General features: G+C 39.3%; 1 protein-coding gene across 2 annotated transcripts in view; it reads left to right on the top strand.

The window, feature by feature from the left end:
- Positions 1-20,683, top strand: part of NFIA (nuclear factor I/A) — a 505,904-nt gene that overhangs the window by 425,627 nt on the left and 59,594 nt on the right. For both annotated transcript variants that reach the window (XM_006862482.1, XM_006862483.1), the window contains exons 8-9: positions 12,578-12,756; positions 15,063-15,228. In XM_006862482.1, coding sequence (XP_006862544.1) covers positions 12,578-12,756; positions 15,063-15,228 — 345 coding nt within the window. The remainder of the gene's footprint in view (positions 1-12,577; positions 12,757-15,062; positions 15,229-20,683) is intronic.

Genomic DNA, 20,683 nt, shown 5'->3' with positions numbered 1-20,683 from the left:
AGCATTGTACCTCATGACTGATCTGGATATGTTCTTTTTGACTATGAATGCAACACTGTTCTGCTTCAATTTGTCATTTCCGTCATAGTAAACCATGTGGTTGTCAGATTCAGAATGGCCAATACCAGTCCATTTCAGCTCACTAATACCTAAGATATCAATGTTTTTGTGTTTCATTTCATTTTTGACAATTTCCAATTTTCCCAGATTCATACTTCGTACCTTCCATGTTCCGATTTTCATTGGATGTTTACAGCTGTTTCTTTTCATCTTGAGTTGTGCCCCAGCAGCAAAATGAAGGTCCCACGGGTTTTACTCCATTTGCATCATCACGTTCAACTTTACTTTGAGGAGGCAGCTCTTCCCCAGTCGCATTTTGAGTGTTTTCCAACCTGAGGGGCTCATTTTCTGGCACTATATCTGATAATGTTTCTCTACTATTCTTAAGGTTTTCAGTGACTAAATATTCGGAAGTAGTTCGTCACTCCTTCTTCCTAGTCTGTCTTCATCTGGAAGCTCATCTGAAACCTATCCATCATGGGTGACCCTGCTGGTATTTTAAATACCAGTGGCATAGCTTTCAGAATCATAGCAACTCATAAGCCACCACAGTATGACAAACTGACAGACGAGTGGTGGCCATCTGCATACATCAGGTTGTTAATGAGCCTTCCTCCAATCTCGATGCCTTGTTCTTCTTCATATAATCCAGCTTCTCAGATTATTTGCTCAGCATACAAATTTTATAATTATGGTGAATGGATACAACCCTGCCACATACCTTTTCTGACTGAAATATTTAATATCACATTATTGTCTTCTAATAAAACTGCCTCCTATTCTATGTTCAGGTTTCTCATGAGCACAATTAAGTGTTCTGGAGCACCCATTCTTTGCAATGTTATCAATAGTTTGCCATGGTCCACATAGTTGAGAGCCTTTGCATCGTCAATAAAGCACTAGTAAATATCATTCTGGTATTCTCTGCCTTCACCAAGATCCGGCACATAGAGCTAGATCCAGGTTATTAGACAATACCTTCAGAAATCTGTATCCATATCTCTCAGTTCTTCATGTGCTTAATTGTTTTAACAACCATCCTCTAATTTTGGAGTCCTGATGTGGCACTGGGGATAATGCACTGGACCACAAGGTCAATTTGAACCACAAGTTTAACGGTTCAAATTCACCAGCCATTCCTTGGAAACCGTATGGTCGCTCTGAGTCAGAGTTGACTCAGCAGCACTAAATAACAACAGCCTCCAGTTGTGATACAGACATTGTAAGCAGCTCCAGGCTTAATGTCTATCAGTATAGCCATCCCCAAAAAAGACAAACAGCTTTGTGACAATCGATCCAGCAAAGGTATTGGTCCAGGATGCTTCGGGCTCTGGTTGGTCTAGTTAAGGTCTTATGCTAACCTTCAAACCAATCTTTATGTCTAGAAAGATAATAGAGTTTCTCATTGGTTTGGCCTGAGTCATCTATCTACCCTGGAGCCAGAGGATATGGGGTTAAGTCTACCGTAACCACATAGACTGAGGCTGAGGAAATAGTCAGTCCTCAAAGACTTACTATTAGAGCTCTGCTCCCAGGATAGTTGGACAGGAAAAAAATAATAGCTATGTCCTACAAGCATTCATAACAAAGCTGTGTGGCGCTGTGAGCTAATGCGTCAGACTGCAAAGTCGTTTGTACTGCAAGGTTGGTGGTTCAAGTTCACCAGCTGCTCACAGGGTCGCTATGGGTCAGAATCGACTCAGTGGCACTCAACAACAACAACAACAACAACAACAGGCATTCATAAGAAAGCTGTCCTGAGCACTGGCCAGTGGGCTCTATGTACAGAAGAATCAAAGGCCTTGTTCCTGCAGTTGGGGCTTCCAGAGTAAAAGTAAAATTCAAGCCTTAGAAAACTATTAGTCCATGCCATAGAGTTCCAGGGTCACTTGAAAATAGTTCAACCCTTAATTTCCAGTTATCTAGTATTGTTACATTGCATTGTGTAAACCTGATTACTTTACATATACCTTAATTTCTTTTAAAAATAATTCTAAGAATAGTAAATAACTCTAAGTTTGGTATACTTTCTGGCACATTCTCAACACATATTTGTTGAATGAATGGACACACTATGTATTAGGCACTTGCATACATTAATTCTAATCCTCAGAAAAATCTTTTATATTGGTGCTATTGTCCCCAATTTACAACCAAGGAAATGCAGGCTCAGAAAAACTAAATAACCTTTGAAATTCATTTTCTCATGACAGCTTTTCAAAATTCTCGTGTATTTCCAATAGGTTGTTAGAAGATTCGCTGCCTATTTCTGTTAACTGTAATCATCCAATCTCTAGTGGTTGGGTTTTTTGCTTACACATTATTTTGATTCATTTCTTGTTCGTTCTTTATCTCTTGTCTCAGAATATTGCTTGCATCACATAGAAGTTCAAGTTCCCTTGAAGAAACTGGATTCTTGTGAACTTTGCTTATTAAATAATCACTCTTCATAGTTCCAGTAATCACAGCTGTTGCATGGTGGTTGAGTGCATTTCACGTCAGTCCTCATGGTGGCTTAGCCAATTTGTGTGCAAACACAGTTGATTCAGACATAACTTAATATTGTAGAACCATTTATTAAAATAATTTTAAAGACACACATAAATGCTCACTTCTTTGACATTTTTTTAGATTTCAGTTATATTACTATGGACCAATTGTACTGAGTTATTTATAAATGTAATCTCAGAGACTGAATTCCATGCACCCGCTGGAATTTAAAGCTTGGCATGATTGTCAGTGATTGTTTGTTCAAACGCCTCATTTTCCAGATGAGATTTCTGGGGGAGAGAGTAGTTGCCTACATTTATAAGCTAGATCATGGTGAAAACTCAGGTTCCTTTATCTAATCAGGAAATTTTCCTATAAAATGCCTTAGATCTTCTAGAAACATTTTTAGCTGTCAACATATATTAGAGCTCTGATAAGCAGCTCCCTAAAGCGTACACATTCGAGAGAAGTCATGCATGTTTCCATTTTGTCCTTGTTTGGGGCCATCAAAGAGAGGCCATGCTCAGAATCTCGTTAGGTAGGAAGTATTCCTGGTTAGCAGAAGTCTGCATGGTTCAAGAGGAGATCAATGTGGACACTCAAAATGGACACTTAAGGATTTAGGTCTAAGTGAAAAAACAGTCTCAAGTGAGACAGCCCATAAGTCTATGTTCTTAGGTTAAAAGTCTGATAATTAAGCTGTGGCACCGTATGATAAGCACTGGACTGTGAACCACAAGACCCTAGGTTCAAGCTTGCCAGCCGTTCCATGGGAAAAAGATAATGCTTTCTGTTCCCATGAAGACTTAAAGCCTCAGGAACCCTATTTAGGGTTGCTATGAGTCAGAGCTGACTCAGTGGCACTTAACAACACAGCAACATAAAATCAAAACTTATCTGGGCAACAGAGAACCTTTACAGAACATTGTATGTATTGTGTCTTTGGAGTCCTAGTGTGGCACTGTAGGATAAGCAGTGGACTAAAAGGTCAATTTGAACTACAAGGTCAATTCATACCCAGTGTTGTCAAGTCCATTCCAACTCATAGTGACCCTGTATAGGGTTTCTGAGGAGCAACTGGTGGGTTACCATTCCAGTGTTTATCCTACAGCACCACACCAGGACTCCCTAAAGCCCATGGTCTGTTTGCCTCATATATTTAACTTAGAATGATACACAAACATGGAGGTGGTCTACGTGCACAGACCAAGGCATAAAAGTATCAAATGATGGTAAAAAGGAACATAGAGCTATGGCAGAGGTATGAAAGACAAGTAGAATGCTTCAGAAAGCTTCAGGAAAAAGGCTTTAGCAGAAAGGTTGGTAGAGACAATAACATGGCTTAGAAGTGAAAGGAGAGAAGAACAGTAATTTTCAAGAGCTTGACTGGCAGAACATGGCAGGTTCTTGGAGAGTAAAGAGGGCTTCTGTGAATCTAGACCAGGGGCTGACTGACTACAGGCCAAAGGCCAAATCCAGCCCACTACCTGATTTTGGAAAATAAAGTCTTATTGAAATACAGTCAGACTAATTTGTTTTTGAGATGTCCTGGTGTGACGCTGTGGGCTAATGTGCTGGACGGCAAAGTCAGTTTGAACTACAAGGTCAGCAGGTCCAGCTCACATGCTACTCCTTAGAAACTCTATACAGGGTTGCTATGGGTTGGAATCAACTCAACGGTACTTAAAAACAACAGCAGCACTTTTTTAAGGGGTCCTGGTGTGGCACTATAGAATAAGCACTGGACTACAAACCACAAAGTTGGTGGTTCAAACTCACCAGTCCCTCCTCAGAAACTCTATACGGGGTTACTATGAATCAGAACTGATTCGGTGGCACTTAATATCAACAAGAACAATTTGTTTATGTATTATCTATGTCTGCTTTTGCCCTACAGCCACAGAATTAAGTAATTGTAACAAAGACCATATAACCTGTAAAACCTACATCTCTTACTATCTGGCCTTTTCATAAAATATTAGCTAACTCCTGATTTAGATTATAAATGAGGGTCGTCATGCAGCAAAGATCTATATATAGCCAAAATTGGTCAAGATGAAAATTAGAAAAGACCTTTGTGTGATCACGCTCTCTCTCTCTCTCTCTCTCTCTCTCTCTCTCTCGTGTGTGTGTGTGGGGGGGATAAGTCTGTTTTTCTAAAATTCTTTGGAATATGAATACTTTTATTTAGGCATAAAACTTTTTAACAAGGCAAAGTGCTAAAAAAGAGAAGAAAATGGAGGGAAAAATCTTTACTTAAAAAATAAAGGAAGGAGATCCCCGTAATTCAAATGGACTAGAAACATAGCAACCATCTTGGAAGACTACTATAACATAAAGTTGCTTTGTTTGGTAGTGACAATATAAAAATGCTGGTGTTTTGCAAACTATATAGTATATTATTATATATTTCTCTCAGTTGACATATATAGGCCCTTCCAGTTGCATCTCACTTATGTTTAAAAAAAAATGTACTGTATGGTTTTAAAACCTTGTCTTGTCTTGAGTCAAAAGGCATGTTATTTAGAAAAGGCTCCATCTTCTAGTTTTGAAAACCATTGCCAATTTGGCTTTCCTGTGTCTATTAGAATAAATCTTTTAACTCCAAACTTCTAGGCTTCCATAAATGGCAGGTCTGACTGGAGCAAGAGAGGAGAGGAGAGAGTCAGGAATAGGAGGGTATAAAATATGTGTCTAGGTGCTTCCATGAACAACTGCCTCCTTTACCATGAGACCAGAAGGGCTAGCTCGTGCCCAGGTACCTGACTGAACATTTTGATCAAAGATGCTATAGAATAATGCTGATCAACAGTGGGGAGTGCAGAACAGAATTTCTAATTCTTATGAACTCTGGCTTTTGTGGTGTCTTGGAGGGTGGATGACCCCTGAAACTTGCTCTGAGATAATCTTGAAACCTTACACCAAAAATATCCACTGAAGTCTTCTTAAAACCAAACAATAATTTAACTTAACTTTGACCCCTACTATTATCTCTGGTAGTGTAGTGTTTATGAGTTGGCCTGTTATCCTCAAGGTCAGCAGTTCAAAACTACCAGACATTCTGTGGGAGAAAGATGAGGCTTTCTGCTCCTGTAAAGATTTCCAGCCTCAGAAACCCTATATAGGGTCAGTCTGAGACAGAACCAACTTGATGGTACTTAACAATAAGAATATAGTTTAAAAAAAAAAAACCTCTGCTTTGAGCATTATGTTCTTTTAATAACTACCCATATGTGATCAAACTGACAACAGCAGCTCAGAGATTAGATAGGAATCGTAAAGGGCAGTGTGTTTATGTTAATGAGGGAGGAATAACTAAGAAAAGGAGGAAGGGAACAATTACACAACTTGGAGAATATAATCAGTGTTCCAAAATTGTGCATGAAGAAACTGTTGAATTGTTGCATGTTTTACTGTGTATATTTACAATAGCAACAACAAAATAAATAAAATTTAGAAGGGGGAAAAAAAAGACAGGTCTGATTCTTTCATGATTTATAAATTATAGATATTTTTGTTGTTAAGTGCCGTTGAGTCGGTTCCAACTCATAGTGACCTTGTATAGGGTTTCCAAGGAACGGTTGGTGAGTTTGAACTGACAACCTTGTGGGTCGAAGTCAAGTGGGCCACTAAAATAAAGTTCTCAGGTTTAGGAAGGTTCTAATGCTGTCTGTCATATGGTGTGATTCTGAATTTCTCAAGAAGTAAAATAATAATAGTTGACAACCCAAACAAGCCAACTTCTATCTGCCCTTATGGAAGTCTTTTGTTTTGTTTTAAACTGAAAAATTTCTCCTTTCATTTTCTTCTCCTTTTAGCACTTTGCCTTGTTAAAAATGTAAGTCTTCAGGAGTTCTTAATGCCACCTTTTACTCTATGGAAATGGTTATTTTTGTCTTAAACGTCTTACTGTTGAAGACAGATGAGTAGCTTTTCCTTGTAACAGTGCTAACAGAGAGAGACAGTTTGGAATCTCACTTGTTGCCACTGGCTTAGTATTGATTAACAGTAAGGCTGTGAAGCTTTGCAAATGCCAGGGCTTCCTTGTGAGGGAGGAAGGCTGCATGTAACTGTTTTAAGAGCACACTGCACCTGAAAGAGGATTCGATTTTATTGTCTGTGCTACTCTCTTGACAGCTTTTCTTTGGAGCCTCTCATAAAAGAGAGAGTAGGACTTAGCGGCTGGTGCCAGAAACCAAAAAAGCTAATGTGAAAAGAATCCAAATCTCTGTCCAATCTGTGGGAATCGCAACGGTTCATGGGCAAGGAATAAAGCAATTAAGGCAATGTCAGGGTTATACAGATGAACATATTTCAACCCATGAAATTTTGGTTTGAGGAAAAATGTGTGAGTGGTTATTAGAATTCTTAGAGGTGGAGCTTGGGAAAAAATGCTAGAAATTGCAAGGAAAGGTTGCTTTCTTCTATTTCTTTTATTTCCTAAGACTTATAAAGGAGTTCTGGTGTGGCTCTGTAGGATACGCACTTGGACTGCTAACTACAAGGTCAGCGGTTCAAACCCACCAGCCACTCCTTGGAACCCCTAAACAGCATTGCTGTGAGTGGGAACCAATTCCATACACGTATCAACACCACAAGATTTTTTATAATATAATCAAGTACAAGGTTCCAAGTCTGTGGCCATACCTCCCTGGTAGCATCTACTCTAACATCCTGGGTGTTCAAACCAGTTGTGTTGTTGTGTGCCATCAAATCCATTTCCACTCATAACGACCCCAGGTGTTAGAGTACAACTGACCCATAGGGGGCGTTTCTTGACTTTATGATGGTGGATTGGGATCTTTCTCATAAGAGGCCAGGTGAGTTGGAACTATCAACCTTTCAGTTAGCAGCCAAGTGCTGATACTGTCAGGGGCCCTTGTCTAATTAGTTCCAGCTCCTGTTATTAGCTCTCTGCTAAAATATGGATCTTCAAGGCCTCCTCCCTATGGATTTTCAGGTCAAGAATCACTTAATTGGATCATATAAGTCTATCAACGTTTATAACAACACAATAATGATCTTTAACTCCCCAGTTGTGATCATTGCTTTTTGATCAAGGGAGAAGCATTCTTTAAGTTCAAAACAAAACAAAAAACCTTGGCTTCCCTCTCTGTGTTTGGTCTTTTAAGTTTTTTCCTTCTAACTAAAACCAAGAGAGTATTTTAAAGAATAGGCCAGGGATATACCAAATAAGTCAACCAACCTGCTTGACCAGTTTTTTTGTTTTGTTTTTTTAAGCATCCAGTAATGTGATCATTTTCTAATGCATGAGTGAATACTATACCCTTTTGGAAATCCTGGTTCTCTGTTTCTTTAATTGTGGCTACTTTGTTCAGAATGTATAGGCAGTGTCAGTCCAGCCCAAGAAATCTGATCAGATTTCTCTCCTTCCCATCTTATTTGTATTCTGTGTGAAAAGCCCAAGCAGTTATTTCAAACAAGTCTAGTCCCTTGTTAAAGTTTAAACCAGTAGAGCAGCCCATCCAAAGTGGAGAGTTTTTGACATCACTGCTGCTCCTGGCCTAGGACTAAGAATACTAGCCCCCAGAAGCAGCCAGTTTTGTAGAGCCTCTGCATACACAAAATTGTATTAACATCAACATGAATACAGATGGATGCACTGCAATAAACTGTAACCACTTGAGAAGAGCCTTTATTGACTCTCAAGTAAATAATGCACATTTTAAAGGATCTAAATAGCATTTACATAATGTGCTGTAATGTTTTATTGTGTCAACTGCTCACACACATCCATAGGAGATGTTCTTCTCCATCAGAAATTTGGACTCATACCATTCTTTGTGCATTCTATTAGCATCAGACCAGATTCATAATGGTAGTTTCTCTTGTATCCAGGCCTGATCTGATGATCTCAAAATACATTCAGTGGCTTTTACTGATTTTAAGTTGATGTTAAGTGCTGTCATCAAGTCGATTCTAACCCATAGCAACCCTGTATAGGGTTTCTGAGGAGTGACTGGTGAGCTTGAACCACCGACCTTGCAGTTCAAACGGCTTTGCAGTCTAGCGCATTAACCCACAGCGCCACACCAGGATTCTGGCTTTTACTGATGGATTGATTTAAATTAACCACACTTTCTAAAACAATTTGAGACAGCTTAGGCAAAAACATGAAAATTATAAAAACAAGGTGAAAGAGAAAAAATATGAGAGATAAAAAGAGGAAATTTTTTTTTAGCTATTGCTAAAATGTTTTAGATATTGCTAAAATGTTCTGAGCTTCCAGAACAAATGAAGGAATAAAGAAACCAAGGATTCTTATTGTCTGTAGTACTAGAGGAATAGCAGCTTATCCAGATAAGTGTTGTTTTTGTTAAGTGCTGTTACATTGGTTCCAACTCCCAGTGACCCTGTATAGGGTTTCTGAGACTATAAATCTTTATGGGAGCAGAAAGCCTCATCTTTCTTCCTTGGAGCAACTGGTGGACTCAAACTGCCGACCTTGTGGCTCACAGTCCCGCATTTATCCTACAGAGTTACTGTGTTCCCATCCAGATAAATAGTATTTATTTAATAACATTTAGCAGACCTTTGTGTTGTCTGTAGCACAACTGTTTTCTGTTTGAAAACATTAAAGCTCAGCATCTTAGATGACTTGTATCTAGTTCCACAGTAAACTGATGACTGAACCAAAAAGTTTGAAGCATGAGGAAGTAGAGGTTGTAAAAGATGACCCTTCGAAATGCAGACGCAGCAAATGTCGAAGTTTAAACTCCAGGCTAAATGATTTCCTGGTTATTAATTAAGAATTAATTGATCCTCACAAATCAGTCATTGTAGGATATATTCAGTATATTGGCCAGTGTTCTTAGGTTTATGTTAAAATAAACATTGTGCCGCAGGAAAAGACAAATTGGTTTTAGTAAACTATAATAAAGTAACCAAGGTTTAAGTTCATGTTTTGGGTTTTTTTCTCTTCTAATTTTCTTTTACATAGTTAGTCCCACAAAAAAAGAACAGGAATGTTTAATGTCAATGAAGGGGTGGTTCATTAGTCCTGTTGAATATTTCCTCTGTCACTTTTCTTGAACATTAGTTTTTTTTTATTTGCTCAATCTTTACTCAAGTGATTTCCTCCCGACTCTCCCCCCCCCCACCCCACACACACATACACTGGGCAACACACTCTGCTGGTCACCACCATTTCATTAACTAAGAGTCACTCATCCCTTTTCATTGAGCACCTGAGGCAATACCACTTTTTGTCAAGGTCTGCTTCCTGCGGCCTCTTGACAGTGAAGTTGCCACCTTTGTGTTTGACATCCTGGCAAAATTGAGTGTATCATTTTGTTTTGCTCGGTACATTCCCAGCCTTGCTTGGCAAATACCACATTTGAGCTCTAACTAGAAAATATTCTCAAATGCAGGGTAGTGGGTCAAAGATTCTTCCTGCCAGCAAGGAGAACCATGCCATATTAGATGGAAAATTTGTGTTTGTTTTCTTAAAGCCAGTTTCCAAAGTAAGAGATGACCTGAGCTATCTGACCTTGGCTTGTGAGTCTTAACTCAGACCCAATAATGGGTTCCAAAATCCACTGTTCATTAAATGAAGCCCTAAGTTTTTCCAGCTTTCCTATAAGCTTTCGTTAGCTCTTTGCCAGGTAGAGAAGCAGAAATTTTAATTTTGTTATTTGTGGGGTTATTTTATTAATTTCTGTACCACTCATTATTAATTAGGCATTTGTTGTTCATTTCACAATTAGTTACTGAGTATATGACATTGTTCTGGGGATATAACAGTGAACGATTAAAAGGATAGAAAATACTATTTACTAAGCTAGGGAAGCTCTGGTAGTGTAGTGGTTACGAATTGGGCTGTGAGCCTCAAGGTCAGCAGTTCGAAACTACCAGCTGTTCCACGGAAGAAAGATGAGGCTTTCTGCTCCCGTAAAGATTTACAGCTTCAGAAAACCTGTACAGGATGCTATGAGTCGTAATCGACTCCACGGCACATAACCACCACCCAAGATAGGGAAAACAGAGAGAAGAGCAAGCTTGAAGGGGTGACATGAAAAGAATTCTGGTTTGAATAGGTTACATTGGTTGGTTGGTTGATTATGTGCTGTGGAGTCGTTTCCGACTCATAGCGACCGAGGTTATAAATCTTTACGGGAACAGAAAGCCTCATCTTTCTCCCACAGAATAGCTGGTAGTTTCGAACTGCTGACCTTGAGGTTCACAGCCCAATTCATAACCACTACACTACCAGAGTTCCTTGTTGTTAACTGCCGTAGAGTTAGTTCCGACTCATAGCAACCCTGTACAGGGTTTCTGAGGCTGTACATCTTTATGGGAGCAGACAGCCTCATCTTTCTCCTGCGGAGCAGCTGGTAGTTTCGAACTGCTGACTTTGCGGTTCACAGCCTGATTCGTAACCCATTAGCGATGCCTTATTAATTGTATGATTGAGATCAAAATTTTGTTTATTGCAGCTCAGTGTTATATCCATAGGCTCACAGTAAGAGTAATGAGTATTTATTAGCTAGATTAAAGGTTGAAGGAATGAAAGGGTTCCAGACATCATCAGCAAAACACAGGTCAAGCTATTCCTTCTACTCCAGACCCCCTTTTCTACGCTTTAAGAACTATAGATACTTGACTGAGACACAGTCCTAGCTATTTCAGTTACTAGTCAAAAAATATGCCCCAATCCTATGGAGCTTTCAGTAGGAAAAGAGCCTAGTGTCAGTAGTCAATTGGAACACATCCTTTTTTACAGTCCTTATCCATGCCAGTGGAGTCCTGGTGTGGCATTGTGAGTTAATGTGCTGGACTGGAAAGACAGTTTGATTGGCAAGGTCAACAGTTCATGCATACCAGCTACTCCTCAGAAACCCTATATAGGTGGTCAGAACCGACTCGATGGCACTTAAAAACAATAGTGGTAGAAATGGGGGGACCTGTCTTGCTTGGGTTTCTCTGTAGCAGTATGAATCACTCTTGGCATCCTAGTCTCCAAAAATGTGGGCATCCCTCTGCTTTCTCTTTGCACAGACTCCTTGAGTTTAAGGAATTAAACTACCAAAAAATAAAGGAGTACTTTCCTTTGCTTTTATTTGGGGACATTTCCGCGGTGTTCATTGAAAAGTGAGAGCTGCTGTTTTGGCATTACTTGGTTTGAGTGTCTCCAGCTCTCCCTACATGCCTCTCTTATCCTGCAGCCAGTTTTATCAACAACCCTTTCAATTCAAGGGCACAATCTCTCAGGAAAATATTAAGCACCTCACATAAGTTTTTTAATCTAATGTAATCTTTCTCCTGTACAAATGAAGTTTAGCAGGGTTCAAATGTAGGGGAGTAATAGTTGTTTGAGTCTTTTATCAGTTTTTATGGGCAAAGGGCCAGCATTTTAGCTGGGGCCACTGCCTGCTCAGCCCGTGGGATCCACTGCTGTAACATTTCCGAGTTTGGCTTTGAAATGGTAAAAGAGGTGACATAAACCTCCCATGTAAAATGAGGCCCCCAAATTGCACAGGTTCATTAAGTGATCATTTACTACATACTTCAAAAAAATTTCATCCTGAATTAGTCCCTAGAAATTTCCTTGAAAGGGGTATAAGAGCTTTAACAATGAATTATTGTCTATGGATTGCTCAGCATGAAAAAGGGTCCATATGTGCAAACTAGAATTTGTCATATATAATGTCAGTTAAATCAGGTCTAATCTACCAAATACATTTTTTATTGCTTGCTTCATTAAAAAGGCTCTTAACGTAATGAATAATCTTCAGCTTCACCAAGGATTATTAATGCCTTTATAACTCATGTCCACTGAAAATAGACAGACAGCTTGAAACTCTACCCTAATCTAACCTCCATGTTTGTCTTAGTGCCTTCAGGAAGAAAATCTATCAGACCTATCCAGTGTTGAATTCAGTCACTTGAGCATTAATACTCTGAAATGGGTCAGGAGAAGAAATAAAGAAGGAAGTTGAAGCAGGCTTAGACGCAACGGCAAAGCAAGTCTTTGTCTTCATAACTCTGATGTTTTCTTCTCCTACAGCAAGTCCACATGCAACACCATCGACTCTTCATTTTCCAACCTCGCCTATTATCCAGCAGCCTGGGCCTTACTTCTCACACCCAGCCATCCGCTATCACCCTCAGGAGACGCTGAAAGAGTTTGTCCAACTTGTCTGCCCTGATGCTGGTCAGCAGGCTGGACAGGTGGGGTTCCTCAATGTAAGGAAACCTCTTTTTTTCCATTTCTTTAGAAATGTTAACCGAATGTAAAAATAACAAGGAGAGACCTTATGACCATGTGACATTGTACTCTAATGTTGTGCTGACTGACTGCAGGCAAATGTCATATTTATTCTAGATTGTGGGAAAGTTAACTTGCTCTAAGAGTGATTGGCCAGGGTTTAAAAACAGTGTTTGTGTTAAGTTTGCAACTGTCAAGCTTATGAATATAAATCATCTCAAGGGTGAACTGTATAACCTCCTAAGGTCTGTGGGCTGATAATTCCACCACATGCATTCTAACCCTGGGGCCTGTGCAGTTAACAAAATATAAAGACCAAATAATTTAAAATAATGATTTGGGGTGGTAGAGAGAGGTTAGGGGGATGAGGGAGACAGATGTTTCAGATCAACTGAGTTGATATATATTTTTTTTTTAAACTGCAGTCTTCTAACACTTTAGATCAAGTTGACCAGTACTTGAACTCAAGATGCTAGAAGTACAGTTTATTATGATTTGTTTTTTCTGCAAGTAGTTATCTTTTCCACTTATCTTTGTGTAAAGTTAAACAGTATTCAATAGCTTCAAATGAATGTGTTCATTTTTTTCTCATATAAACCAAATAATCACAATTTGAAATAACATTCCAAATGTAAAAGTGTTTAAAAGCTTATTTCAAATCTAGAACTAAATGTTGACAATAGAGTGCTGTGTCCCAGGACGATGATGACTACTACTACAATTAATAATCATAACGATCGTGAGTGGTACAAAGCCAAACTTGGTTTTCCTTTTCTCCTAATTATTAGCCACAGATTAGCTATACGTTATTAGTGCCTAATTTAGAATACTGTGTCACACTGTCCTACCACTGATTTTCTTCCCTTGCAGAAATACCTGATTCTGCATATCTGTGCCAGAACAGGCAACTTTGACTAATGTCTGGTGATGTGTTAGCAGATACATTTCTGTCTAGACAACAAATCAATATGGTGCCTTTTTTCTTTCTGCTTGTGTATTCATTTGCTTGGCTTATTCTAAAGCATTCACTTATGGACTTTTAGCCCACTCAGAAATAACACACAGGCAAGCTAGCTGGCAAGGAAGTACAGCATTCTGATGGTTAGACAAGATAGGCTTTGAGGAACAACACTAAATATGTAAGTGAATGTTGGTGGTGGAGTAAGCCCACCTTGGCAGAATTATCGTTAATATAAAAGCCAGGGACGACAGGATCTCCCTCAACTGCATCTTGATTTGGGACTGAAGCCTGCTATGGTTGGTCGAGTAGTATCGCTGAAGTCTGAAAATATCATTAAAAAAGGCCACTTGGCATGTAACTGGGGAGGTACTCAGCTGTTTACCAGCTTCAGGTACCTGACTTATAAATTTCTCCCTTTTCTTTTTTCCTTTTTTGATAGTTCTGACATCATCCTATATAATTGCCAAATACCCAGTTTTATATGCCGATCAGAAATTTATAGGGCTTCGTTTAAGGCAGGTCTCTTCATGGCACTACTTTGAAAAACTTTGGATTTTATTGCTATCTTCAGAAGAAAACTTTCTTTTGTTGAAGAGCTGTCATTTGGTGGTTCTAACATCAGGCAGCCAAATAAATATGACTCTTATGGCATATGCTTATATAATTTAAATCAAAATTAGAAGTGATATTTTTCCCTCACAGAATTACAACAGCTGAATTCTAAAGTTTCTGTGCCTGATGTTATACAATATGTGAAACAATATTTTTTTTATGTTCACTTGACACATTTATTAAGTATTATATAATATAAACTTTGAAAAGTGAAAATAAAATATTTTTTCATCTCAAATGAAAGTTTAGGAAACTTTATTTTATCTATGTAAATAGATATAGTAGAGTAATAATGTAATCTATGAAACACATATTAAATAAATATTTAATAACCACAAGATGGTGATGAGGGTAAGAGTTAATGCAAAACGGAAACATTCTAAGGAAAATGAGTTTGCCTAGATGACAAATCCAGTGACAACTGGCAGGTCATTTTATGGCACCAGGTACACAAAAAATAAGATCTAATTCAAGAGATAAGTTTAGGAAGTACTGCGCATATGAGATTAAGAGTGAATTTTGTGGAAATATTAAAGAGCAGAACCCAACAATTCTTCATCTGTATAGTCTTAACAAAGGAATTTAACCAGCTAGAATACTTAATGATTTACATTAAAGGCACCTAATGAATCACTGGTTATCAGAAGCCGCTAACAGTTGATGTCTGTTTTTTCTTTTTCTCGTGTGTTTTGTTTTTTCCCATCCTCACAGCCCAATGGGAGTAGCCAAGGCAAGGTGCACAACCCATTCCTTCCCACCCCAATGTTACCGCCGCCGCCACCACCACCGATGGCAAGGCCTGTGCCTCTGCCGGTGCCAGACACAAAGCCTCCGACCACATCAACAGAAGGAGGTGCCGCCTCCCCCACCTCACCAAGTAAGTATAATGGAGACAAGGCGCCGGTCACATATAAACCTTCACTCACTCATGTCTACACCAAAGTTTTGTCTGGTACCATAGCGATTCTAGCAGTAGGAACCATTTCCCTGTGCTAGCTGTAGCAGAACTGAGACTACCATCAAAGTGAACACCACTCTTAGGATACAATCAGTTAAGCCAGATATTGAATCGGCTGGTAGTTGGGTGGATCAGATGGTAAATGACATGCCCATGACTGGGTTCAAGATATGAACTATTAAATATAGCATACTATTTGAGTGGTTAAAATGACCATCCAACAACATAGAATTACATGGATTCTTGTTAGAGAAAAGTTCTTCATTCTTCTGCAAAGTTCTGCTTTCCAGGAATTTAAGGTCCAAGAGGAATATACTTAATGAGTTATACAGGTTACACAGCTCATACATAAAATAGGGGAAAAAAAGTTCAGATCAAAGAATTAATTCCTAAGTCTGTATATTAAACATTTGCCAAGAACAGAGCTGGGCAGAAGATCAGAGTAGGTAGCCATGACAGTTGCATGAGTAGATTGGGCATGGGGAGGAGTTTTTGGGTGGAATTGGATAGAAAGAGAAAAGAACTCCTGGTTCTTCTCTGAGTAGTCTGGGAACACTTGATCCGGATTTCAAAACCTTTATAGATGATGGGAGTGATTGCTTGATGAACTTGAGGGAGAACAATTCTCCAGATATTTCCTGATATTTTAGAGATGGGAGTGTGATAGGAATAGCTTGACCATACAACCATTGCTTGTATTAGTACCTGGAACAATGATAAAAAGTGAAGACAGGAGACAGAGTTCCTAGGTGATGGATGAACTGCTTACCTTTGATCTGGTATGATGAACACTTTGCCTAAGGCTTTCAAGAGGGTAACAAAGGCAAACAACTTTGGCAGTGCCCCTCAGGAAGTGTTCAAAGGAGGTGAGACTAGACACAAAGAATCTACTGAGGAAAAAAGTAGACCAGAAAAGCAGTATTAAAATCGAGAACTTGAGCAGCAATTATAGGGGGATGCGGGGGGAGAGGGGATATTATGGGCATAGCATTGGACTTGGGCAGCCATATAGATAAAGTACAGTGAGGGAAGGAAGGTTCTAAATCTCTCATATTTTTTAAGTATTACAGAGATAAAGGGATTGGGTGAAAGAAAAAAGGACTAAAGAGGAAAGATAACTCTCTCTGTTTCCACTATGTTCATTAGATTTCATTCTGGGGACACTAAATCCAAAAACCTCATGAACACATATGAACTCTGATTTATCTAGTATATATGCATTTTGATAATACAAGCAGATAGTAGATGCATTGTGCATAGATTCTGTATTGATACCAACATGACTGAGAGTCCAGGAGGAATTTAGGAGAACCTATGTCTCTTGATAAGAAGTGGTTCAACGCTTGTCAACAAAGGAGAAAACTCCTAGTGTTCAGTAGCCTAGGAAACTATGCTAGCCTTGGTCCATAGATCTTGGGAGCTCTGTGAAGCAGTACTCATAAGAGTGTTCTGCCTATTGTGTTTTTATGTAACATCTTTCAACAAATTTTACTTATGCCTCTTCTCTGGGGATATGAGCTTACAGATTAGCAGACACATGCTAGCTGTGTCCTGCACATTCCTCTGAATACCTTGTTTCTGTTCCTCTTCTTCACCCTTTCAATATAGACATTATCATAGCCCTGTACAAAACCATGTAATAACATGCAGCCTATTTTATGTAAACATATTCTCACACATATCTCACACAGATCCTCACACCATCAGTGTCTCACACATTCTTAATTGCTTTTCCAGCAATGGGGAAAGGATTCTGCTAAGGCCCTGTGGAGGAGAGGCAATAGCGTATGTGGTTATTGAAATATAAATCTCCACCTTTCAAAATGCTAGCTGTGTTGTTCTTTGAATCACAGTTTCCTCATCTGTAAAGTGCAGGTGATAATACTTACCTAATAGTTGTGTAAATCAGCTACAAGAAACACCCCTCCAAATACATTGAAGCATTTTATTATCTACCAAAGCTCATAAACTAGTAGAGGTCCCATGCTTGATTAGTAATGAAATGTGTCTGTAGGACATGTTGAATTTATTCAACTCCTAAATCAGGTTGAAGTCCTGAGTCCATAATTCTGGGCTTTGATTCATAGGTTGAACCAAATGCCTTGGATCAGAAATACCTATCCATGCTCTAGTGTTCAATCTCAATCATTTTGTCAGCATTATGGGATAGTCTTTTGGCTGATGCAACTCTCATATGGTTGCATGTCAATTAGGAAAGTGTTTCAAGTTTTAGGAAATGAGGGGAATATCAGGAGAGAGTCCCAAAGTATGATACGGATAATTTAATACTGGTAATTTAATAATCATAGAATTCTAGGAAGTAGACAAAGCAAAATGTTTTAATGGTTGCTTGGAAAATTGTATCATTATATATTTTAGCCCTGGACTTTTCTGGAGTATGCTGAATTCACAGGAGTACGTGATTTCACAGCAATAGATCACCTTACTGTTATCTACTTTATAAATAAGACATTGTTAGAATGGGAGAACTGTGCTGTGTGACATAGAAGACATCTCCCAGAAATCTTAAAGCCCATTCTTGTTGGGAGGTATTTAAGAGCCTACACACACACAGCTACAAAATCAATTTCTATACCATGATCTCGGGACAAATGAATAAATACACTATAAGAGAAAATCATGTGGGAGACTACAGTATTAGAGTGTCACCCTTGCTATCAGAGAATGGTGTTAATATCTGTAGGCAAGTGAATCCCCAAATTACACAGATGTATCGATTAGTCATTGTAGGCTTTACCTGTATGGGGCCTGACCACCTGTGTAAAACTGAAGGTGTGGAGGTATAGTTGGTTGTGGGCTTCTTGCCAGCATCCATCTCCATAAGAGAAACAAGCAAGGAAGGGCAGGGACTAGTCACGAACTCTTTCTTCTTCCAAACCCTTCAATCTAGATGAGTAACTAAAGAGTGGAGAAGAGGCCAGGAGTGTTTGGTAAACCCTTGACTATTAAGTTGTTTTCTCCTCATAGCTACCTTGTATAGGGTTCTGAGACTGTAGATCTTTACAGGAGCAGACAGCTTCATCTCTCGCGAGAGCAGCAGCTGGTTAGCAGCCTATCCTCTAATGGCACCATACCACCAGGGCACTTTAGGAATGTATTATTGTTGCTGTATCCGTTCCAACTCATGGAGACCTTGTATAGGATTTCTGAGAGCAGCTGGTGGGATTCATCTTGAGGGTACTATGGTTAGCAGTGCAGTGCTTAGCCTACAGCTCCACACCAGGGCCCATATAGCAGTATATAATACTATATGGGAATGGATAGTAGGGAACAAATATCAAGAATGAAGCAGCCCAACAACACCCTCCCCCCTCCACACACACACATATCCCTCCATTCATTCATTAACATTCATCTTTGATGACTGTTTTCTTCTTTCCTGCATTTATTCTGCCACTGAGAACCTATTATGTCCCAAGGACTGTATCAGATGCTTGGAATACAGAGATATTAAGTTGTAATCCCTGCTCTAAAGAAATGTGGGGTTTCTTGAGGGAAACACCTGGCAAACAGGCAGTTTATAGGAAACAACTCTGGGACAAACGCATACACAGGTGCCACAGGAAAACATGCCCAGGCTTGGAGCTTCAGGCAGAGATTTTCTGGAGGAGGTGACTTTTAAGCTATTTGTAGCATCCTAGTGTTTTAAGTCTGGAAGAGAAAGGAGAACTTCTCTTGAGAAACCAGCTGGGGGGCCTAAAATTGGATTACCACTGGATAAAAATTTAGGGCAAAGCTATAGTTTCATGAATCATGTGCTTTCTTAGAAATTAAAACCGCAGGATGGTAGGATCCTGTTTATCTTTGTACGTGTATTAGAGCTCAATGTTCGGAAGGAGAGACATCGTGACGGGGTATTAAGTGCAGATGTTCAACATCCCAACAGAATCTCCAATGCTGATGCCTAAAAGAAAAAGGAACAAAAAAATAAAAAAATTAAAAAAACACTAATTGTGTAACTGATGGCAACCTTTTCTACTTAGGGGGTTCAGATGACTTGAGATAAAACAAGATTTTAAAAATAAAATAGGAAATAATGCCCAGTGTCTGCTGTGTGAATACCATTTCTGAGCCTCAACCCCCTTATCTGTTAATGGGAACAACATTAACTGCTCACTGTCCTGGGCAGATAGTCAGGATGAACTGGGGTGACAGACGTGCTGTACTGTACATAGTTAAAAGTCCAAGGCATCATTTTTAATATACTCTTATAATGAAATACAAATGGGATGCTAGCCTAAAGCAGACTATGTATTTTTTAACTAATCAGTTGCCTCTGGCACCAATTCTACACTTTGCAGATGTGGCCTAAGAAACTGGGGTAAGGTAAATCTGGGTGGGGAAAAAAAAAATGCTGATGAAATAAATAAATTTTAATGGTAAAATTATTTACCAGCACCCTAGAAAATAGTGTGGTTGGGGGGGGGGGGAATGACAGTTTCACTCGCTCTCAAGAAGTTTTATGTTGTTGTTATGGTGTTGGCATGAAGAAGGGTTGCTACACCATGCCAGCTCTTTTAAGATACTATGACAAGTAGGAGGACTCATTCTTAACATATGTGTTCCATTTCCACTGATTATACCTTTGCTGGTTTAGGTACCCACTGAGGGCATACAAGGAATCCCTGGGCGATACACACTATTTACACACTTTGCTGTAACCAGAAAGTTGGACATTCCAGTCCACCAAGAGATGCGATCTACTTCAGCCTTTGAAAACCCTATGGAGCATAGTTCTGCTCTGACTCACACAGTCACCATGAGTGCCGGAAACTGATTACTGGTTTGAGGGAACGTAACTTCTTTCATTCATTCAGTAAATCTTTGATGAGCAGTAACTCCTTATCAAGCATTCTTCTGAACACTTGGATTTAGACAGCAACAAAGGAGATGGATAATGCCTGATATTTGGAAGCTTGTATGCTAGAAAGGGAGACAGGCAACAAACAAAATACCATGCGTAATAAAGAGTAATGATGGTGTATGTAAAAAAAATGACGCAAAGAGGGCTGGAAGTAGTGGGGGTGGATGCAACTATAAATAGGGCCAGATGAGGCTTATCTAAGAAGGGGAATCTGAACAAAGACCTGTAGGGGCTGAGAGGGAGAGCCAGAAAACTAGAGGCGAAGAGCTTTTTGAGCAGAAGGAATTGCTGGTACAAAGGCAGCTAGGAATGTTTGAGAAGCAATCTGGAGGCCAGTGTAGTAGAACAGAGAGCAAGCAATGGGATGAGGAGGTTAGGTCAGTGAGGTAGGTGGTAAGGATGAGCTTGAAGGGAAATACATAGGCTCTATTAGCCCATCGTGGTGTGGTGCTGTAGGATAAGCATTGGCTGGCTAACCCCAAAGTCAGA

This window comes from Chrysochloris asiatica, unplaced genomic scaffold (genome assembly GCF_000296735.1).
Source record: "Chrysochloris asiatica unplaced genomic scaffold, ChrAsi1.0 scaffold00048, whole genome shotgun sequence".
Lineage (NCBI taxonomy): Eukaryota > Metazoa > Chordata > Mammalia > Afrosoricida > Chrysochloridae > Chrysochloris > Chrysochloris asiatica.
The sequence above is the reverse complement of the archived record's forward strand: the minus strand, read 5'-3'. Positions and strand labels throughout refer to the sequence as shown.